Genomic DNA, 23501 nt, shown 5'->3' on the forward strand with positions numbered 1-23501 from the left:
CAAGCTAATACTATTCCATTTAGCTTTTACCCCATGTGTTGAACAGACCTGAGCTGTAGTTGCTTTCTTAGAAGGCTGCGTTTTTGCCTTTCCTTCCCTCTTTTATTTTAGTTGCTATGAAGTAGAAATGCTCCAAATTGGATGATCATGTTTTTAAAAGAGAGGGGAGAATTTTTGTAAACATTGAACCAATATTAACTGGTCATCTGATGAGATGTGTTTGCTGCAGGTTGTGTTTATTTCAGCAAAAGTGATGCCTGAGACCTGGCCCTTAATTTAATTGAGTTCACTTTCTCTGGAAAACTCCCTGAGGGTCTTTAATTTATTTAAACTGTTTAAATGCAAATTTTCCTATCCCTACAGCCGCAAACTTGCAGTGCCTTGAAAGGGGGGGAAAAATGTTGAAAATCAGTCACATAAAAGGGAATCAAGGACCTGCAAGTACTGGGGAGGAGAATGCAAAGAATGAATTGCATCCTTCCACACCCTCTCTCCGTTTCACCATCTTTAAATAGTTTGGTGTYTAAGGGGTAGAAACAGGTGCAAGATGAAAACCTGCATGTGTAATAGAAAGCTTGTGTCAGATTCACTGTCTGCCTCTTTGTACCTCTCCCTCTCATTCCTTTCCACTGAGAGAGGGGTCCTAGCAGTCCAGTTTGGCTTTGTGTGTAATTCTGTTTAGACATAGGGAATAATTAGCCTTTGTTGGATTATATGCTGTATTTGAATGAGAGTCAGGTTTCCTAGACTCTGGAGTGTCCTAGATACTGCTCAGAAGTAAACTGTTTCCCATCACGAAGTCAAGCAACCCAGGCAGGCAGGGTACAGGCAACACAGATTAAAAGGGCCGTGTTGGCCTTCTAGCTGCTGCTCTTAGTGTTATGGATGCTAGGACCTCACTGCCTCCAGTAATGGAGGGTTTGAGGCAGCCATATCACTAAGAAATTAAAGGACTGAGATGCCACTGCATTGCAGCAGCCTGTGGGAAGCYGTGTTCATACTAAGCAGAATCTGCTCTTTTTTGATTTTAGAGCTGGCATTTTTCCTTCTGTATATTTTCCAACAACAACACAGTAAGCACAGCTGTCAACAGCAACTGTCCTACTTTCTTATTAACCAAAGCCTAAATCTTTGCCTGCACATGTGCTCAAATGGATGTGATATGTAACAAGAGAACCCCTGGCAGATATCTCCATGATCAATTGTAGTTCATAGCATAGCAAAGGAATCCAGTGTGTTACTGGGATTTGGTTTGTTTACAATCTGCTTGGCATGTTGGAATTAGACTTCTAATGCATTTGTGTATAATCTGAAACACTCTAGTGCTTACAGGCTGTTCTCAGGTATGTGAATATGCTGCTGGTTTGTTTCCATCTGCCAGAGCAGCTTCCAGAGGATGCAGAGACCATCCACTGCTGTCCCTGGCTCCACGCCTTCTCTGAGGGACTGCCGAAGGTTAACTGAGCRGGACTGGCACTTGGTGGAACGAAGCCAGGAGGAGCTTGCAGCTCTCACTGGGTGGAAAGATGGGCTCAGCGAGCTGTGGTGCCTGGCACTGCTTGAAGCTAGAGGAATGCAGGGTGTTCAGCAGCATCAACAGAGCTCTGCTGGTGCTGGGACGGCGCTCCGGGGGAGGTGGGGGTGGTTAGAGCTTGAGCCTCGCCTGCCGCAGCAGGGTTTGATGAGGGGGGAGTGATTCTGGACCAAATGGTTTTGTCAGAGGGACCCACAGTGCACGGTCATGTGTTCTGTGTCTCTGACCTACAGCTGTGAAGGGGCTGAATATAATCGTGGAACCTGGAAGAGTCAAGAAAACAGCCCTCATCCTGCTGTCCCTTAGGATACCTCAGGAAGACGCTGTCGGCAGATCTGGAGGGTGCTGAGTAGCCAACTCATTTATTACACGTGGGACACAATGTTTAATTTCCGTTCTTTTTGCTACAGAGTAGTTTTTCTTGTGATTTACAYGGCAGTTTGTCTTGGGCGCTCACAGTAGGGAGATGGCACAAACTAATTGGAGAATTTATTTTTTGCATGTTACAGTGCTGGGACCATAGAGTAATAGAATGAAACAGTGGAATAGAAGAAAGAGAGTTCTACGCCTGAAATCTGAGTGAAGGAAGGTGTGTAGAGCCCTTACAAAATAACTGGAGAGAATGGACTCTTACAGATTTGGAACTGGCAGCAATAAGCTCAACATCAGTGAGATGGTCTGGTCTTCCCCTGAAGTAGCTGTTGGAGGTGAAAAGAATGCTAAGCCAAATAAAGTAGCCTTTAATAATGTGCTTCCCTTGCTTGTCAAACCATCACTCTGAGTGTGCACAYCAACTCTTGTGACAATTCATTGCCTCGATGTTGTGGGTTCCTGAGATTGTATCACACTCTTCCTCCGCTTCTTCCAGGGCTTCCTGTGAAACCCTGCCTGTGCCTCTAAGTGTCTTGATCTTCAAAGCTCTTCTGGCCCTGAGCCTAGCCTGGGAGCCACCTCCGTCTCACAAGTACTCCACTGCCACGGCTTAAATCCCTAGGACTGCTCAGAACTTCTGCCTGGAGCAGCCTCTCTCAAAGCCTGAGGAGGATCCAGAAGTTAGGTTGCCAAGTGGTTTTTAATCGAATTGAATTTAAATTGCATTCAGGCCCAACTCTTTACCCGAGCTCGGACAGGGTGCTCTCCCCAGCAKCCCGCCCTGCTCCCCGCGGAGCCCGGGAGCTTCCGTGGCGTGCCCGGGCCCCGCCCCTCAGAGCCCCGCCCCGGGAGGCCCCGCCCGGCCCCGGGCTGGCGGCGGCGGCGTCGGTGGGAGCGGCCGCCCCGATGTCGGGTCCGCGCGGCGCCCTGCAAGCCTGGTGCCGCCGGCAGTGCGAGGGATACCGCGGCGTGGAGATCCGCGACCTCAGCACCTCCTTCCGCGACGGACTAGCCTTCTGCGCCATCCTGCACCGCCACCGGCCCGACCTCCTGTGAGTGCAGGCCGCGCTCTGCCCGCCGCTCGGACGGGGCGCCACGGGGCCCGGCTGCCGCCCGCGGGCGCTGGTGGCAGAAGGAGCRGAGGGCGCGGAGGTTTGGGGCGCGGGACCGCTGGGACCCCCCCTTTCTGGAGGGSTTGGGCTGCCCGTACAGCCTAGCCGCGATCCCGGGGAGCTCACAGGGCGCTGTGGGGGATGGAGGTGCCAGGGGAAATGGCTTCAGGCTGGCTGGCAGGGCAGCTCCCTGAGCATGGGCTTGAGGGGCTCTGAGAGTGCATATGTCTCTGTTGTGCTGATGTGCTGGTATGTGCTGAGGAAGATGCTGTCGAGAAATAGTTGGGTACTGGAGATGAAGAATTCTGTATTCCCAKGCAGTGCTCAAGGCCAGGTTGGATGGGGCTCTGAGCAACCTGGTCTAGGTTGTCCCTGCCTGTGACAGCAGGGCTGGTACCAGATGATCTTTCAGGTCCCTTCCAAGCCAAACYATTCTATCATTCTGTGTTTCAGCAAATGACCTTCTGACCTGGTCCTGCAAACCTCTCAAGGTCAGGGTTGAAGAAGTCGTGTGATTTACGGCTGGGGAGAGCCTTGAGGTGAACTAGGTCTGTACACCCAAATGGGAGTGGTCCCTATCAGAGAGGAGACACGGTATTGGCATCTGGGAGTGAGGGTGTTTTGCCTCAGCGAGAGGTGAGCCTTCACACTTCAGGAGGGCCAGAGGCCTGCCTGCACAGGGACATTCCCAGCTGCTAGAGGCAGCCACTCTGAAATGTGTAGAGGCCTGGTCCAGGTTGCTGCATGCATTTGCTTCTAGCTTGTTTTCTGTGGGTGCCACACTRGAAGCAGGAGCAAATGCTGGCAGGGGTATCGAGCCTCTCTAGCCTCCCCCAGCTTGGGTGTCTCTGAGGTGGAATGTGAGTTTCAGGAGGCAGACAGTGAGTTTGGGATTGCTTGGGGGTGCAGTGTCAGGCTGGAGAAACTGGCTGAGCTTCTGAAAGGAATCTGCCCCGACCTGCCGCTGTAACCCTGTGTGCCCCGGCGCTGGGAATCCARCTCCCATCTGCTCTAATCCTTGGTAGCCCTTGCAGTGCGGGTAGGCATCACCCCACCTCCCTGTGCCTCTGGCATGTATGTGCTCTTTTGCCTGCTGGTAAAGCTGCTGAAGGTGATGCGTCCCCTGTCACGTTCTGCTCTGGGACTGCTGGTTCTTCTTCTGAGGTTGTCCGGATTGACCAAATTCTCTTTCCTGACCTGGCCTCAGAAAGGCCTTTTGCCATGACAGCAACTTCTGTCAGGTAGAGGATTGACTGTGACTCTGCTGGGGAGCTGTGGTGTCTGTGAGAGAGTAAAACAGGCCTGTGTCCTCACAAGCWGAAGCTGAACAGGTAGGCTGGAAAACAAACTGCTGCCCGCTGTGTTTCAGGTGGTTGTCCCAAACCCCTCCGCACAGTGTTCTTTAATGACTGAAGGCCAAGACATAAGGTGTCTTTGCATCACTCTGGGTCTTGAGGGAGCTGTGTGGTCTTGTGTCCTGCAGGTCTTGGATGGTATGGCTCACTCTGATTAGCTAGMACAGAGCCTGTGAAGATGCTCCCAGTTTCAAGGCTGGTGGATGGAAAGAGGCAAACTAAGGAGAGGAACACTTGCAATTATTATTTTTTCTTTGTAAATGGCACAGTAACTGGGAACTGAAAAGCAGAGGTTCAGCAAAAGCTTATGATAAACATCACTAAAACCACCCAATGGTTTCCCATTAACCATATTTACCATCCCATTAAGCAGAGACTGCTGCTCTTAAATTGTCAGTGGGCTTAAATCTGCTCCTGGCAGATGTCCTAACTACATGCTTCACAGGTCCTCTGCACGAGCTGCATTGTAGAGACAAAGCCCAGGGCCTTACAAGGACATGGTATATTGTAGAAGGATTTTCAGACGGCCGTCAGGAAAGTAGCATCACTTCATCTGATTCCAGCTTCTTCAGCTTGTCCCGATTTGGAAGTGGGAAGATTGGATCAGAAGCAGTAAATCTCCTGACGGCAGAGGAAAAGTGGTTGCCCTTCTTTTCTTATAAAGTACTTTCAGTCAGTCCAGTAATGGAACTTGGCAGGGAATCTGTGAGTGCATTTCTGAGCCTGTGTGGTCATCCTTTATGCGGGGCTCTCCTGGCCCACACGAGACAGCTGTGCTGCTCCCCAAAGGCTGGAGTTCCTCTGCACGCAGTTGCTTCCTGCTGACTTCGCCTGGGATCACAGAGGGGACGAACGCGCACATCCATATGAGAGCTGAGCTGAAGCTCTTTTCTCTACCTGTGTGACACCACTCCTCTGCCCCCCTGATCCCCTGGGCATTGCTGTTGTGGCTGTCAGTGTGTCCCAGTTTTCTGACCCTGCCTGGGTGCACCCCCTTGGTGCTGCTGTGCTGGCAGGGGACACAGAGGAAGAGGCTGTCATAAAAGACCATATGGGTAAGTGAGACTGTGGACAGTTTTCCATGTGACCCCTGGTTTGAACACAATCACTTCAGGATAAGGCAAATGGCATTGGAGGGTTGTTGCCCTGGAGAGCTTTGGAGCAGCTTCTGCAGAGCTCTTGGAAACTCTATACATTTGGGCTGTTTGACAGAAGTAGACTGGGACTTCTCAGTGTCTACTGAATCCAGCTAAAGGKGTCTTGAAGTGACCACCAAAAATTAGGTGCATACCTGTAGGACCTGTGTACTGAACCATGAAATTGAAATCCCTGATGCCACGTTGTAGGCACTTCACTTGGTTTTGTTGCTTTGCTGTCCCAGTCAGGGAAATGGAAATGGGATTTAGCCTCTGTCTGCACTGCTGGCTGTGTGATCTGGAGAAGAGACATTTAATCTTTTCTCTTCCCTTGTCAGTTAAGCTGCCAACATCCAGACCAATTTGACAGTGGACTGTGGGGATTAATGAGTTTGTTTGCTCAGTGCTCTAGAAATCTGAAGCATGAAATTAGTGTTTACAAGGCATTTGCTGCAGCTTAGTGAAGCAAAGAGCATCTTTCAGCATCCCAAGCTGTACTCCTTCCCTGGAGCTCAGGGAAGGATCATGGCATTCCGGGGTGAGAAGAATAAAGGAGTATGGCACATGCCTTTTGAGTGCTGAGAGAGATGGACGCTTGAAGAAAATGGGAGATGGGAGCTGTTTTAGAAAAGCTGTTTTTTGTCCCTAGAGCCGTGGGTTCAGTTACAGGCAAGATCACAAATCTTGTTTGTTCCTGCCCATGTACTGCCTGCATTTCCCTGACAAGACCTGGAAAGCTGAATGGCTTATTATATGGCACTGCCGTAAAGTGCTCATGRTTTATATTTGAGGAATCCAGGAATTTGCTCTGGTTTTAGCTGCACGGCACACCCTTCCCCCTTCCCTGGATCTGCTGCCTGGCAGCTGCCCTAAACCCTGCAGTGCTTAGTGGCTCTGCATGTATCTAATTAGGTAAGTGCTTGGGATGTTGATGTTATTTGCATAGAAATATTACTCCAGGATATGGTACAACACTGGGGTTTGCTGAGTCAAGACAGTTGTTCAGCTTGGGATAGCCAGAGTCTTGCCTGTTCTTATATCCAATCCCTCAGATGGGTATGTTGTCAGGAGAGGAGCCTGAGCAGGGCTGGATGAAAGACTGCTGAGATCAGGGCAAGGAAATAAAGTGACATGCAGCACATGTCACAGAATTGCGAGATGGCAAGTTCTGGGCTCTCTGCAGTGGAGACAGTTTATAGAGGGAAAAGGGGTGTGTCTGGAGTGATTTTTCCTCATGCCTGAGAGGCCACACTCCTTTYGCATTGGCACCTGGAACGTGCCTGGAACCACAAGGATGCCACGTGACCAAATGGCATATGGGAGTGCTTATGTCAGGAGCGATGCAGGTCAGTGTGGTCCTGCTTGACTTGTTCAGAAAGGGAGCTGGAAAATGCAGTGGAGAGGAACTGAATAAACTGATCCCTGGGGCCTTGTACTGATGGACTTCAACATCTCGGGTAAAGCTGAGAGTCTGCAATACTACATTAGTGGAAAAGAATCTTSTATTCCTTTGCTGCTTGGTAACCCCTTGTTACCTCTTGGGCTTCACGCTTCTCTGCTGGCATCTGCTTTCCCTGATAGAGTTGCCTTGGTTTACTARAACAGCTTTTGTTTGCTGGGGCAGAGTGGAATGGACATGATRTTTTGTCTGTCAGAAAATACTCGCCCAGCCCACCAAGGAATCTTCAAGCTTCCAGCTACACCACTCCCATATCCTGAAAGTGAAGGCATTCAAAATGAAGGTCATGAATGTTTAGAGGGYAGTTGATATACAACTTTGCTGTCATTGCTTCTCCTGTGTTCCAAGTTGGCATTTTCTTTAAAAGGAAAAAAAAAACCCCAAACCTGTGAGGTTAAAGGACTTCTCTAGGCAAAACCAAAACACACTTAGGGAAAAAAACATTTCCCAGTGGCGACTAGTTATAATTACAAAAACGGCAGTGGTTTTGACATCAAAGCAAAGGCTGCAGCCTTTGCTCACCAGCATGTGTAAAAGGAAAAGTTGTGGTGTTTTGACAGTCTGAGCTCTGTACTTATATTCATGCAGACTTTCAGGAGGGTGATAGAACTAAACATCCAGCCCACCTTTCTGCGTGTCTGCTGCATTTGCTCCCGCAGTAGCGAGCGGCTGCAGCTTCGTACGTCCATGAGGAAATGGCACCAGCAGCCTCTTGCTTTTGAACAGAGGAAGTGTGATTTTATTGTGGTGCAGGCAAGCTGGGAAAATCTTCCTGAGCTTATCATGGACTTCCTCTGCAGCTTTGGGAAGGCTGCGTGAGGCWCTTCAAGAAGGGGCTGGCTGCCCTGCCATGTGGCGCCAGGATGGGTTGCGTCGGTGTAACAGGAAAAGGTCATAAAATCCAAAAGGGGATGGAGGAAGGAGGTTCCTGTAGCCCCTCTCCACAGGTGTGTGGCTGAGGATTTGCCATCTCATCTAGTTCGTGCATGCCACCTTGGGGGTGGGGAATGCATTCCYCTCTCTCATCTGAACTGTCCTTCTTTGTCAGTCTCCCAGGCTTTGGCACCTCTTTGTGGTCGGTTGGGGTGGCTCACTTGACCCTAGACCTCTCTGGACTCCGTGCTCCCTGTGAATCCAGCTAGCAGACAGACCAAGCTGCTGCACYAGGGATTTTTTGGTAGTGAAACTGAAATCCTTGGCAGGAAGGGGCTGTAAGCAGTGCAGCGTGATGCTGTTACACACATTATACCCACGCACACATGCAAAAGCCACAACTAATTCCTTCCTGGGTTTCTCCCCTTCTGCTGAAAGCCTGCAGACTGCTTTAACTTTCTGCCCTCTGCTCCCCTGTTAAAGGCAGCTAATCAGTCCCTGTGGCCAGGTTGACCCCCCCAGAGGGCTCCAGGGGAAAGAGTGAAATAGGTTGGAGCAAGTGAATTCCCTGGGCTGGAGACTGCTGCGGTTCCACTCTGTGCYCTGAGCACCTTGCATTCAGCTCCCAAGATTGCAGCCAAGAATGGTTTGTTGTGCACTGTGAATGTTTGGCGGAAAGCAAGGATGGAAATAGGTTAAGGTCTTCTGTGTCACCCCAAATTCTTTGGGGTGATGCAGGAAGGTTTGTCTAAGGATTCTTGTAGAGCCACCTGAGCTGTATCTGTAGCCACCTTCTTTCTCTTGAGTTGAGGGATCTGTATCCTCATCCTGCACTCATGTGCCAGTGGACTTGGAAAGGCAGGTTTGGGATAATGTGCACTCTTTGGTGCAGCAGTGTGTGGTGCTAATTGAAACGAGGCCCTGGTATTTCTGCAGCTTTTAATCCCAAGGGCAGAAGCAGGTAACAAGAGATAAAAATAACATTTTAGTTTCCTGGTCACCACCCATTTGGGACTTGTTTTCTTCTTTTAATTGCACTTTCCCTTTGGTTTCCTTGTCTTCTTGCAACCTGAAATCTGGTTTGCCAAGGTTTTGTTTATCTATGTGTTGATTTGTTGTAAGGTTGACTGTCCTGGAATCTGGTTGTGATGGCATAGGGGCCCTTTTCCTCTGCACCTCATGTGGCTATTTTGTGCTTTCTCATTTCAGAGACTTTGATTCTCTCTCCAAGGATGACGTCTATGAGAATAATCGCTTGGTAAGTCCCCATTCTGCAATGCACAGAAGGAAGAAGTGATGTGAGAATGATTGAGGTCATGTTGCGTGGGAGGAATTTGTGACAGTGCTGAGGGTGTAAGAAAGGTCTATGTTTCTAAGTAACAAGCTGRAGATTCTCTGGAAACAAGGGAATCTAAGATATCAGCTTCCAGCCTGGTTATTCTAACAGTTGCCAAGACAACATCTCAGGTGAAGATTTAAATGGTGCAACATCTTCTTGACCTCAGTTATTCCAGATTTTAAGACAATGGAAGCAGGAAGCTAGTTTTACTTCAGGCATAAGCAGAGAGGAAGGTCATGCTAGACCCTGGTCTGCAATGTTCCCTTCCTGCTTGGGACAGCTGGAGCCAGTAGCAGAAACAGGCAGTGGGGAATAGAGAGGTGCCCAGCCCCAAGGGCTGGTTGTAGGACAGAGCAGCAATAGCCCTGCTTTTTTTTTTTTTAGTGAAAGAAAGATCAAATTGCTGCAGGCCTCATGTGATAGTCTGTGGAAAGGCACAGCTCATCACCTTCCCAAGATGAGCTACATAGAAACATTTTAAGGGTGGATGTCAAGAGGATGAGGCCAGAGTCCTTTTGGTGGTGCCCAGCACCAGGAGAAGTGGCAACAGGTACAAARTGAAATACAGAAATTCCTCAGCTGAATATGCAGAAAAGCATTTTTTACTATGAGGCTGACAGAGCACTGGAACAGTGGCTGACAGAGAGGAAGTGGAATCTCTTGCTTTGGAGATACTCAAAACCCAACGGGATGTGATTTTGTGTCACCTGCTTTGGGTGAACCTGTTTTGGCAGGGGGTTGGACTAGATGATCTCTGAGGTCTCTTTCAACCCCATCCATTCTATGATTCTGTGATTTGTGATTTACAGGATTAGGGCTCTCCAGCTGTGTCCTGGCGTGTCCTTTCCGGGACCAGTTGGCSCCTTTCAGTCATTAGCATTCAAGACCCACACAATGGTTAACTTGTCCTATTAGAGACCTCCAAGGTGGGGTCTGTCCTCACTCCTTGCTGCTGGCAGCCTTGTGTTCAGCAAGACTCAGTCCAGACAACTGACTTAAAGCAAGGCTGAGCAGAGTGGGATGTCCACAGGAGGCATTTTTACACCCCTAGTTACTGCAAATATCCATTTTCTTTTATTTCTCCATTCCTTTTCTTCAGATTTCACACCCTGCACAGAAACTCATGCCCCAGAGACTAGGCACCTTCAGTCTTTACCCACACCTGGTACCTTTACGTGTGCRCCTGGTACCTTACCATTCAGTGCCCAAACCACTCTCATCTCCTCCTGGCTTACTTCTCTTTAGTCCCTGCCATAGTATTGCACCCTACTCCCTGAGAGATYAATGTGGGTACACTGCCCTTAGCTCAGCAGAAGGATGGCCAGWGTTTAGACAGCAATCCACATACACTGCTAAGTGGGAAACTCTCAAACAGCTCTTTTCCTCCTCCATTCCTTCCCTTTGGGTCGCTGTGTATGCAGTTGGAGGAGCGGTGTTGTTCTTATCACAATGTCCTTGTTTCTGCTTGCTGAGACACAGAAAAGTACTGAAAGTACTGGCTTGTGCATGGCAGGGTGCTGGATTTTGAGCYAGGATGGCTCTGTTGATTGTGGGAGGGGAAGGTGTGGCATCCCGGAGCATGAAAGGATGGGCAGTCAGTGTTTCTGTGGGGTGAGCCAGGAACACTGCTCAGTAGAGCTCCTTGTCACTGGAAGTATCTGCCAGCCCTCAGTCCTCTGTGCTGCCAGCCAAGGCTCTGCCAGGCTCTTGTGTGAGGGCACTGCTGGTGTCCCCGTGAGTTGAAAAAACACTGCGTTTTTTTTCCAGTGAAAACTTGAAGGGAGCCTTGCTTCTGTTGTTACTTTTCTACTCAAGCAGCATGTCTGGAAGCCTGTGTCCATCAGGGAAGCCACAGGCTCACTATTTAACCTTCCCTGGSGTCCTTCCAATTTGATATTTCTGTTATTTTTCATAAAGCATCAGTTTTCTTTCCTTAATGACTCTCTGCTGTTCCTGCAGGCCTTTGAATTGGCAGAGCGGGAGCTGGGCATTCCAGCTCTGCTAGATCCCAATGATATGGTCTCCATGAAAGTCCCTGACTGCCTCAGCATCATGACTTATGTGTCTCAGTACTACAACCATTTCAACAACCCCAGCCAAGGTGAGTGTCCTCCCACCCTTCTGGCTTCCAGTTTGCCCCTGTTTAAGTACAGGAAAGCCAGTGTCACCTTGTGCTTCCTCCTCCCTGTGGCAAGTGGGAGCTGTGTGTGTTTCTGGGGAAGGAGAAGAGCAGGTAGTACCCACCTCTCCTGTATCTTGCTGGTGCCCCTGAGGAAGGCCTGGAAGAGAGAGTGCATTCGGGCGAGGTTTCACAGAGATGGGGAATGATGTAACAGCTCAGGCTGTGGAAAAAGGAACGCCTTTCTCCTCCCTCTGTGCTGCATTCTTGCCAACTTGGGTTGGGCCACCACCCCTGGTGCTCATCAGACTCTTTTGTGTTCTGCTCTAACCCACTAAAATAGGAGAAACCTACCACAGCTGATTTTTGTCACATAGGTACATATAAAATGGCTGGAGGGTAGAGGGAGTGGAGCCAGGGTGTAGTGTTTCAAATCAGTTCATCTGTCCCTACACCTGCAACCTGAACCGAGTGCTCTGAGTCTGTTCTTCCTGGGCAGCCTTTGGCTGGGCAGAGATGAGGGCTCCAGGCCTCCTCTGTTCCACTCTGTAGCCACAATATCAGATAAATCTCTTCCACTTGTATATGCGTCTCCAGGATGCTGGTCTACCAGCCAAGGAATCCCGCTGGGAACTGGTGTGTGGGTTCCAGCCCTAAGAGCAAGAGATGCTTCACAGACCTGCTGACAGCCTGGAAGCCTTGGGGCCCAGTGGATCACAATACTTCAGCAGCTACCCCAGCTGCCCTGGGCTTTGATTGTTGCTTAGAAAGTCAATTACAAAGAAGCCAAGTAGCATTGGATGAGTAAATAAAATCACAGTGGGAGGCTGGTAACCCTGGGCCACAGAAGGGGATCCACAGCAGGCCAGGCTTTCTGGCAGCCTCACAGCTGACCCATTATTAGATTGTGTTTGTCTCTTCCACCTAAAATAAGCACTGAAGTGTTTGGAGCAGCAGGTCTCATCCTATGTCACAAGGCTGGATGATTTTATTTTTTTCCCCTCCCCTTCCCGCACATGGGTGGTGTGAGTCACCACTGCTCTCCATGCCTGATCCTCCTTCCTTCCTGCCTCTAGCCAGCGTCCCTCCACCTATGAAGCACAYGATTGATGTCTCCTCACCTCCTCTGCTGTCCCACAAGACGCCCGTGGCTGCAGTTGAGAGTCCTTCAGYACCACAGGTACCCAATTTCTTAATTCAAAGCCAGCCTGAGGCAGTGGTACCCCCTGCACTGCGGGTGAGGAGATGGGAAAAAGCCTGTCACAGAGCCATGGGTCTCTGCAGGAGGCTGCCTGTTTATTTTGGGTGTGAGTGGTGTTTGGGATTTTGGTTCCTTGTGACATCCAGCTGAGAGAGTGATTTCTCTCTGTGAGTCTGTGAACTATAATTTGTTCATGGCAGGCAAGAGGTTGGGCAGATTGGTGCTGTACAATTCGTTGAACCACYCCAGGTACAAACACTCTCCTTCCTATGTGGGAATAACCCTTTAATGTGGAACTAGAAGGGCATAAAAGATGGCTTTAATTTCAGGTTTTAGCAATTGTCWGGGTTGGGTCTTGCAGGACCCTGGTGCATGGGGTATGAATCAATCCCTTCCACAGCCCGTCAGTTGTAGATAGAGGTAACTTTGGGTTTGCCCAAAACTGTAGATGGAGTGGCCCTTCTAATTTGGGAAGAGGCAGCCTGCCTGTGCTTGCGCTTGAGGGCAGCTGTTCTGTGCATTGTCAGCCCCTGAAGTCAGCCCCTGAGCTGTGCCATCAGCTTTCAGCGATGAGTCTTGCACAGAGAGCAGCTGCTCTGGAGAATCCATGGTGTGGGGAGCAGTTCATGGCCCCCATCCTGAGCTGCCTGTGTGTTGTGTCCCAGGATGATGCCCCCTCGGAGCCCCCGGAGCGGTCCCAGCACAGCACGCTCAGCAGCACCTGCGCCGCCTGCCAGCAGCACGTCCACCTGGTGCAGCGCTATCTGGCTGAGGGCAAGCTCTACCACCGCCAGTGCTTCAGGTATGTCCTGGCCAGGCCTGGTGGGGTGGCCTCTGTCCTCGGCAGATGGGGGCCAGCTGCACCCCACCTTTGTATGTCTGTGTCCCTCGGCACATGGAACATGAACAGCAGTGCTTGAAGTGATAATGAAGATGTTCCATTTGCCTGCCAGCCCCCTGTCCCAGAGGTCTGACTAGCCCCTTGTGTCCCTGTGCTTCATTCCTGCCCTACTCCCTGTCTCCCTTGCTGGCTAGTGCTTTCCCATTTCCCTTCCTTGAGATTCCAGCCTCTTGAGCTTCTCCCACCTCCAYAAGCAAGGATGCTCTGCCTCTTTAACACTGCCTACCCAGGACCACCCCCCYTCTTCTCCTTCCAGTGAGAAGGAGAAGAGCCATGACATCATTCTACAGACCTCTTTCCACCTACACTCCACATCCTCAACTGGATATACAGGATTCCATGCAGCCTGGGTGGTGCTGAGTTCTCAGGGAGCATGTGGAGAGCTGCAGACTCTCTGACAAACTGAGGAATGAAAATTTACACGTCAGCAGCTCTGTGGTTACTCCCTGAGTGCAGGTCCTTACCTGCAGCACCTGTGTAATCATTTGACTTTGCTTTCCCTGCTCTGATGACGAAGGAATGAGATCTCRCCCATGGGCCATAGGATAAGAGTTGGCCTCTGAGGACAGAGGGAAGATATGAGGGAGGTTTTATTCACCTGCCTAAGCCAGTTGGGGATATGCCATAGAAACAGCATTGCAGGAGGGGAGCTGAGCTGTGGTACATCAGGCTTCTCTTCTGAAACTGGTACAAAAGCAGGAKTTTTGGAGTGCAGGTGTAGCATTCCCCCTGTCCTCATGGGCCAAGAATAGGAGAGGTGCCATATCTACAGTGGCACAGCTCTTGGCCCTTCAGACTGAGCAGGGAGATCCTGTAATTTTGTCTCAAATGTTTTGCCTCCTTATTCTTTCTTTGTCTTTTTTTTCTGTTTAGTTTGGTTGGTTTTTTTTTTTGTGGGTTTTTTTTTTGTTTGTTTGTTTGTTTGGTTTTTTTTTTCTGTGCTGATTCATGGTCAGTGTTTGGTCAGAAATGTCTTGTGGCAGTGGTTCCCATGGGCTGATGGAGATCAACCCAAAGCAAACTCCTTCCTCCCCTTGTCCAAGCTTTCCACCTCCACATTTCATCATACCTCTTCTGTCTAGAGTCCCTATGCCCTCACACTTTTACTCTCCATTTCAAAGGAAATCCCAGTCAACTGGAAGCCCAGAGCAGAACTCCTTGCCAAAATTATCTGCTGGCAGTGACAGGCAGCCAACTGCTGCAAGCAGGAGGTATTCAGACAAGAGTGAACAAGCTTTTCATGGTAGTGCTTGATCAGCCCCTTGCCCTTGGCTGTCTTTCATGTATGCTATCCACCTCCTTTCCCASGTAGAGAAGGACTGACTTCATTGCCAGTGCTTTGTATCACACTTGCACCTGGAGGGCTTCATTGGGAAGCCTTCAGAGGCTCATTCAGAGGGGGAAGAGTGGATGATCCAAGGAGACGTGGCAGACAGCRAAGGACAGAGAAGCTATTAGCCCAATTCCAATAGGCAAGGCAGAGTTTAAGGACGGTGCTACTGCATAATTCCCTTGTCCTTCCAGCCAAATGCTTTGGTCCAGCTGGGTGCCATAGGCAGCATTTGTGAGGCTGAACATGAGACCAGGCCAGGCTCATGTGCTTCTTTTCCTGAATATTCTGGAAGCCTCCCATGTAGTAATTTCCTGAGTTGGAATTGATGTAATTTTATTTAATAATYAGAGTTGGAAGGGTGTGTGTCTGACAGTTTTTTAACCTGCCTGGACCCTTGGGCCCCACAAGGCAGCCTGTAGCCTCCCTGTGCAAGTTCTGAACCAGTTGCTCCCTAATTCGAGTTGATATTTGCTGTTTCATGTCTGTGAATGGTTGATCCCTCTCCCCATTTCAAGTCTGGAAACCACACCATATTCCCGTACTGTCACCCTTCCTCATCTATTAAATCCTTCCTGAGATGAAGGAAGAACCCGAATGCACGTAGTATTTGAGTTATSAGTTGTGAACCTGCCATGGGTTCCTACAGTGGCCTGATGACATTTGTCTGTCTTTTCTTTCCCAAATGACCTCTTCAAGAGCACTGTAGGATTTTAGCTGGAGTGGAACTAACTCCATGTCCCTGCAAGGGGGACACASTTCCAGGTGTGTTGCCTTCCGTGAAGGGCAGGATGGCATTCCCAATCTCATGGGGCCCTCTCTTCTTGTTGCAGGTGTAAGGAATGCTCCAGCACGCTGCTCCCAGGGTCATACAAGCTTGGGTCAGAGGCAGGGACTTTTGTCTGCACACAGCATCGTGGTAAACTGGCCATGAGTGGGAAGGCAGAGAGGAGGCCCAGCCCAGACAGACAGTCACCAGAGCTAAGAACTGAGACTGGGGCTGACAGCATGGGAGAGGACGCCATCCCTGCAGGAGCAGAGGTGGGGAAGGATGATGGTGACTCCCAGGAGAGCATGGCAGAGACCCCTGTGCCTTCAGAGGGCCTCCCTGGCCCAGCGGAGAAGGACAGCACAGCCAACAAAGCAGACACAGTGACGCCCCCTGCTCACACAGGCAGCAGGATACCTGTCTCCCAAACACCCCCCAGGCCTCCAATCCCCAGCAAGCCTGCAGGGCTCACCCAGGACAAAACCAGCTCGATGGATGGACGACTCAGAGACTCACGTCCCACTCCTGCCCCAAGGAAGGTCACCGATGCATCYGCCCTCTCCCCTCCAACATCCCACCCTGTCCCCCGGCCCAGGTCCACTCTGCAGGGTGAGGGCAGCGAATGTGGGCCCAGCATGATGAATGGTAAGAGAGCACTGTGGTGATAGGGGTTACCCTCTACACCCTCAGTGGCCAAAGTGGTTGGCTACAGGTTGGATGAGTTCCCTTCCTTGTCCACAGACTGACACTCTTCCACCTCTGAATACATCTTGGGCTCAGGCACCGGGCCTTTGATTGCYAGCAATCTCCAGCCATCCCCATAGCAAGGAGAGCAGTACTCGTTTTCCTGCCTGTCTGCTCCCTTGTATTGCTTCAGAGCTCTCCAGAGGTTGCTGCCAGTGTGGAGGGAAGATGGTAGAGCTAGAGGAGTTTGCAGGTGTGGGGACAGAGGGGCGTGTCAGTTCTCCAGGTGCAGCTCCCAGGGTGAAGTGGGCAGAAAAAGGCAGAGGGGATGTTTGGGGTTAGCTGGCTGCATCGACAGTGGGAGAAATACCATGAGGTCTTCAGAGAGTGGGAACAGCCACCTTCCTGGGGGAAGRTATCTAAGAGGTGCCTCATGTTAGTTTAACCTCTTCATGTCCTTTTGGTGTTGTGACAGTCTGACCCTGTGTCTTCTAGGTCGGGTACCTGAACCCAGCCCCCCTGTCCCAAAACGTCGAGGGAGACCTTGCTCCTCTGATCGGTATGTCCCTGTGTTTGCYGATCACCTGAAAACTCCATAGCAAGGTGGAGCTATGGCGATAGCACAGCTGTGGTCTTCTCTACCACCTCCATCTCTCACCATCCTGCTCTTAAGAGGCTGTAGGCTTTGACCAGATCCCTTTTCTAAGAGGTACTAGCCCAGCATGGTCAGGCTGTCAGTGCTCATCCACTGTCAGCAGAGAGTTGAGAGCTTCAGAAAGGTGTTTYTGTGGCACATGCAGATTGCCAAATGCCTTCTGAAATGGCCTTGCTTGTGGGTGCTGCAAAGGAGACACTTGTCTGCTTTGTGAAGGTTTGTGCTGGGAAAGTTGTCAGGGAGGGAAGACCAGCTATGCCCGTAAAACTCAGCCTTTACCACTGCTTAGCAGATGGAGGCTGTAATATTCAGACACCAAAACACTGGGCTCAGCAGGCAAGTCAGGCTGGCTGTGCTTCCCTAAGGCCCATAGGTTAACCCACAGAGAGTGAGACAGTGTGGGGAAGCCTAGGGCCATCCTTGGATGAGAAAGCTGCTTCTGCGTGGGAGACATCCCGCTCCATCCGCCCYTTCCTCCAAGGGCTAAGTCCCTCTCCAGTGCCTCGCCACCCCACCTTGTCTCTGCCACCTCATTTTGTCTTTCTCTTCCACCAGTGGTGGAGCTGTTGTAAAAGCCAAGGACCCACCATGGATGGCCTTAGTGCAAGCAGAGCCCAAGAAGAAGCCAGCTCCCCCTCCGCCCCCAGGCAACAGCCATGAGACTCCAAGTAGGACTTCAGGGGAGGAGGATGGGGAGGAGGTGGAGAAAGCCAGGAGTGAAGAGAGCAGGTCTGATGCCACAGAGGCTAAACCGTACAACCCCTTTGAGGAAGAGGATGAAGAGGAAGTGGAGAATGCTGACGCACAAAAGAGCACGCCTGAACAGGAGCAGAGTGAGACTCTTGCCAAGCCTCTCCACCCCTGGTACGGCATCACTCCCACCAGTAGTCCAAAGACAAAGAAGCGGCCAGCTCCACGAGCCCCCAATGCATCCCCACTAGGTGAGCTTCCTCCCTTTATCCCTTCTGCCTTTGTAGCCCCTGTACAATCCCTTGGAGATTGCCCCTTCCCAGTGTCTCTGCATCAACCCTGGCAGGCCAGGCCTTTATGCAGTGATGGTTGCATTAGCCATATCCTCTCTACCCACTGGAGCAGACATTTGCAGGCAAAATTCTGTGCTGACYCTGTCTGCCATGTATGTCGCCCTCCCCTTCTCTCCTGGCAGTCCCTTCATTCCTCCCTGAGCTCTTCCTTTGCCTTGCAGCCAACCACCCCATCTCCAGGTTGTCACACTCAGAGCCATCGTCCTCCACCCCATCTCCAGCCCTCAGCCTCGAGAGCATTAACTCTGAGAGTCCCGCCAAGGTGCTGGGAGACACCGATGAGGCCTCAGTGCCTAAAAGCTCCTCTGAGCCCACTGTGCACATGCCAACAACTGCCAAGATTTCCAGCACTGATGTGCCTCTGGTCAGCATCTCCTCCAGTGAAAGCCCTGCTGTCCCAGCCAGCCTCTCCATCAACTCCTCCTTCTCCTCCTCCAGTGAGCTGGCCAGCTTCAGTGGTGAGACACAGCCCAGCACCCTGCATGCCAGCAGGAGCATCTCCACTGGCAGCCTAAAGACCAGCACCAGCCGGCTGCCGCCCAAGCCTCCAGTTGGGGCTAGCCCTACACCCATCCTCTTGGCTTCAGATGGGAGTGCTGGGAACCCCAAGACATCTTCCTCACCCAAAACACAGCTGAAGGTGAGATGATGACCTTCTTCCCATGCAGGTCACAGGGCTTTTCTTCCCCATCCATCTCTCAGTCGCAGGGGGATTGTGAGTCCAGGCTTGCCCCTTTGGAAGGTTTGATGTGTGACCCCCTGAAAGCAAGCTTCAGGCCTGTATTAAATGATGGCTCTGCTTTGTACTCTGCCTACCCCATGTGCTAGAGAAGAGGCAAGATGTCATGTAGTCTGAGTGAATAGAAAGGGAACCATGAAGGAAAATATTTTAGCGACAAAGAAGCTGGGGAATTGATGTCAAATAGGAGCACAGCTGTTTTTTTGACTAGGTGCTTGTGGAATTGAGTGCTGTGTTCCTCCTTTAGGAGGCTGTGGGGCAGGTCAAACCCTAGGGTTACCCTGTCTGCTTATTCCCAGCTGTTGGGATCTCTTCCCTTCCCTGCCTGCTCACGTRTCTGCTTTCATCTACACTCTCCAGTCTTCCTGCAAAGAGAACCCCTTCAATCGGAAGCCATCACCTGCAGCCTCCCCCTCAGCAAAGAAACCTCCCAAGGGCTCCAAGCCTGTGCGTCCTCCTGCACCAGGCCACGGCTTCCCACTCATCAAACGCAAGGTAAAAGGGCCCTCRGGAGCAAGGAGGAAAAGCCAGCTCTGTGCTATCCCCCAGGGCTGTAGCAGTCTGCAGGCACCCTACTGATGCATGTGTGGGCAGGGAGTGCAGCAGGCAGCTGTAGCTGGGGAAGAGGCTGTGTAGGCTACACCGTGGTCTACCTTTGCTCCAGAGTAGAGTGGGGATTTCAGATCCACACTTAGATGGAATATTCTGTTGTCCCGCTGCCCTTGTTAGTGTTGATCAACCTTTGGGTTACCCCTRGAAACTGGAGTCTGGGGATAATGAAGGTCTCTGATTTATGGTTTGGCAGGTGCAGACAGATCAGTACATCCCTGAGGAAGACATCTATGGGGAGATGGATGCCATTGAGCATCAGCTGGATGAGCTGGAACACCGTGGGGTGGCCTTGGAGGAAAAACTTCGCAGTGCTGAGAATGGTAAGRGGGGTAGGCTGTCAGTGGGTGTTGGACAGGACAGACCCTAGGGCTGCCCTCTCTCCAGCCAAGGAGATAGAAATAGCGACTTCCTCCCTGCYGATAATGGGGTTGGAAGAGCACAAAAAGCTGTGCTGGTCTCCAAGATTGGTCACAACCATACCCTGAACATGGAGACATCCCTAGAATGGAAACAGGTGGGAGAAAAGAGAGGGTCTCTCTGGAACTCAGAAACAGGCTGAGGTTGGGTTTGCTCTAGCCCAGTGCCCTTCCCCTATCTTGGTAGAACCCAGCCTGCTGCAGGGTGATGGAATCCACCAGGGCTGGGAATGGCTCTGAATTATCCCTTTGCTTGGCAGACAGCCCTGAGGACAGCCTGCTTGTGGACTGGTTCAAACTCATCCATGAGAAGCACATGCTGGTGCGCCATGAGTCGGAGCTCATCTACATGTAAGTGTGTGCAGGCATGTGGAGAGGCACTGACACTCTCATGGGGAGCCCATTCTCAGCCATCCTGAAATTGTGCCTCCAGGGAAGATCCTGACACGGCCTCCTTTGCCTAGAAAAGGGAGGAAGTAAGGGCAAGGAGACCAGTCTGTCCAGATACATTCAGAATTGTCCCTTAGCGTGTCACCAGAGCCTCTGCAGCATCTCCTGCAGGAAGGCCTTGAGCAGTCAGGCCTGGTCCTTACTGGTCCTTGGCTCCCTGGCTATACAGAACAAGATCAGCATCTTGATAGTTCTTTCCAAGCTCACCCTGTACTTTGGGATGATGTTCCCCATCTTTGGAGCCTTGCAGTGCTTCCCAACAGTTCCCCCTTCTCTTGCAGCTTCAAGCAGCAGAACCTAGAGCAGCGACAGTCAGACGTGGAGTATGAATTGCGGTGCCTCCTCAACAAGCCAGGTAAAGCACTGCTCTGGGTGTGCTTACCCCTTTTTTCATAGAATCATAGAATATCCTGAGTTGGGATGGACCCTCAAGGATCATTTTTCCCCTGGGCATCATCTGCCCTCTCTGTAGATGGATCTCGGGTGAAGAGAGGCAGATCTGTAGGGATGCCAGTGCAATCAGCTGGCTCTAGAGGCTGTGTGCCCTCTCAATACATGTTCCAGCCTTCTGCAGGGACCTGCTCCTTTTGTCCCCATGGAATGCCACATGCAGGGCTCTGTCCCCAAGCACTGCTAGCCCAACCAGCCCTTCAGCATGGCAGAGTGGAAGGGATTGTGCTGGAGATCCTTCAGACATGTAATTGCCTGTCCTTCCTTGGGGTTTGGCTGAGTAGAGAAGGACTGGACCAACGAGGACCGAGGGAGAGAGAAGGTGCTGATGCAGGAGCTGGTGACCATCATTGAGCAGAGGAACGCCATTGTGAACTGCCTGGACGAGGACCGGCAGAGGTGAGTGAGGAGTGGGGTGGGCTGGGGGAGAAAGGAAAAGCACAGCCCGTCTGACTCAGTGTTGCATGAGCACCTTGTGGGGGTGTCCTAAGATGTCCATGTTGCTAATGTCTTTTCCAGGCTTCCCAATCCTTGTCTCCTTGAATGCTTTGTGTGGGAAAGACAGGACAGCATGTGCAGCATGTGGGATTTATCCTGCTGGTAGCAAATGCTCACAAGACAGTGATGGATCTGCTCCTCTGTGACTTCTAAGTAGGAGGCTCTCTAGCCTTAAACAATACAGCAGCTGTTTTCAGGGCTGAATTCTTTCCCATTCTTTCTTTCAGAGAAGAAGAGGAGGATAAAATGTTGGAAGCCATGATTAAAGGAAAAGGTAAGAAACAAATGGGAAGCTTTTTGGAATGATGTTTTGGCTGCTGACCCCAGTAAGGGGCAGCACGAGCATTAGTGAAATTGTGTGCAGGAGAGATTTAATCTATTCTAGGTGGACTGGGGAGACTTTCCTTTAGGGCCAATAAAGTTAGAGGCACAGTTGTGCTGCACACCCCTGTGTGAGAGAGAGAAATTGTGCAGGGCTTTGATACAGTGGAGGGCTTTGATTCATGACTCTCACCCTTGTCTGTTTTCATGAGTGTGTCTATACAACTACTGACATCCCACAGTAACAACCTCCTTTTGCAACCCCAGAATTTCACAAGGAGACGGAGACCGAGAACAAGAAGAAAGGCAAATTCAAGGCCATGAAGGTGCTTAAGCTGCTGGGCAACAAGCATGACTCCAAGAGCAAGTCATCCAAGGAGAAAAGCTAGAGCAGAGGAACACTAAGAGTGGAGGGAACCCCGACTCAYCTTTCCCTGGCCCTGGCTCGCCTCTCCCCCTGCTTCCTCCCCAGGCACCAGAGCTGCCACCCCAGGGAGATGCCAGCCCTCAGYCCAGAGTGGGTGAGAATGACCAAAGCCCTCCCCTTCCTGAGGCTGTGGGGGGCCATGACTGTCCCCTCCATGAAGCCTTGTTAACAAGGCGGGGAGAAGATGGATCTGCTTTTCAGGTTCATTACCCCATTGTGTGCTCTTGTCATTAACTGAGAATGAGCAAAGGAGTTCCGTATTTGTGGGAAAACTTGCACTAACTGCACCCTGTCCCTTCTCCCACTCTAACTGTGACAGTTCCACGTGCCTCTGACTTCTGCCAGGAGGGGACTAGGCCTTCCTGTCCCTCCCTGCCTGCTCGCTCTTGTCCCATTTCTGTCCCATTTTTAACTTCAGGAGAAAACTGACATTAGAATCAGGATTCTTTGGGTTTTATGGGCCTAAACTAAAAGGTTAAGAAAATACTTCTGCATCACGAGGCTCTAGAGCCATCGCCAGAAAAACAGCTGGTGCCCTATTTATTTTGAGCTGTCCCCTTCCTCTAGTTCCAGGGCAGGGTGGGCTTCGTCACAAGGCAGAGAGGACCCAAGGGGACAGCRTACAGCTGCTAGGATGTAGCTCATGTGCCCTACTCAGGAACCCCACTGCTGCTAAACACCGCTGACTTTGCTGCCTGCCTAGGGAGAGAGAAAYTGTTCCTTTTCCAGGCAAGGGCAGAAAAGCTGAAGACTGATTCAGTGCCAGCAAGGGGCACTAAGCTTCTGTCCCTGCTCACTAGTGCCACCCTTAAACGGCAGGGGAGAGAGGCGTGGTCACATCTGATCTTTACCCAGCTTTATCTACATATACTTTAAAAGTGGTCAGATGTGACTGGTTATTTTTACACCTCCTTTACTAGATTAATTCAAACCCATCCTAAAACTTTAAACTCCTTATTTTATTTGTCGTGTGTGTGTGTACATTGGAGGAGGGAATGGGGGGGCAGTGTTCTTCCARCTATCCCTTCTTCCTTCCATTTTTGTTTCCTGCCTTCTCTTCCAAGAGACAAGTTATTTATTGAATTATTGGATCAGTCTGGATTAGAGTTTCATCAATGTTTGGTTGGTCAGCTGTTCATCTTATCTTCTCATTAGCAAATTAGACATAACCAGCCCTGAGCCATCTGCTGCAGTCTCTTCTAAAAACCCAATAGGCTTTAGCCAAAATGCTCTCGGAGCAGTGCCTTGCAAGGTGGCTGGTGYAGCATTCTGGAGAGGGATCCTCATTTCCCAAAACCAGAGGGACCTGAGCCCCTCCTCAATCCCAGTGTGGCCCCCGTGGTTGGGAGTTGGCCAGCTCAGCCCTGCACCAGTAATGCCATATCACCCTTGCCAYACCCAGCAGGCTGAGGAGGAGCAGTGGTAGTGGGGGGGAGATTCCAAAGCACAACTCTTCTCCAAGGAGAAACAAATCTGCTTTAGAGCCTGTTGTCACATCACTGTTGCCAAAGGCCATTGGGATCGCTGCAGCCTGACACCCCTTGGCCCTGYGCCCAGTCAGAAGTTTGATTTGTAAATTATATTGTACTAACTCCATGACTTCCATTCACCTGAACAAAAATAAAAGAAACATTGGATTAAAAAAATTATTGTGGATTAGGTTTCTGATTCCTTTGTGCACTCGTGCTATCCCAGGGCCAGAGCTG

At 50.8% G+C, this 23501-nt stretch overlaps 1 protein-coding gene across 1 annotated transcript; it reads left to right on the forward strand.

Annotated features, from left to right (window-relative positions):
- Positions 1-2757: 2757 nt before the first annotated feature.
- Positions 2758-23459, forward strand: MICALL1 (MICAL like 1). The gene is made up of 16 exons (XM_057388174.1): positions 2758-2958; positions 9051-9099; positions 11140-11281; positions 12376-12479; positions 13166-13302; positions 15565-16145; positions 16680-16743; positions 17395-17780; positions 18044-18522; positions 18982-19116; positions 19427-19553; positions 19910-20000; positions 20381-20454; positions 20834-20948; positions 21275-21321; positions 21636-23459. Exons 1-16 carry the CDS (start codon positions 2813-2815, stop codon positions 21755-21757), a joined length of 2799 nt encoding a protein of 932 aa, XP_057244157.1. The 5' UTR covers positions 2758-2812; the 3' UTR covers positions 21758-23459.
- The last annotated feature ends 42 nt before the right edge of the window (positions 23460-23501 follow it).

This window comes from Malurus melanocephalus, unplaced genomic scaffold, assembly GCF_030028575.1.
Source record: "Malurus melanocephalus ecotype Western Australia unplaced genomic scaffold, MMel_1.1 scaffold_17, whole genome shotgun sequence".
NCBI lineage: Eukaryota > Metazoa > Chordata > Aves > Passeriformes > Maluridae > Malurus > Malurus melanocephalus.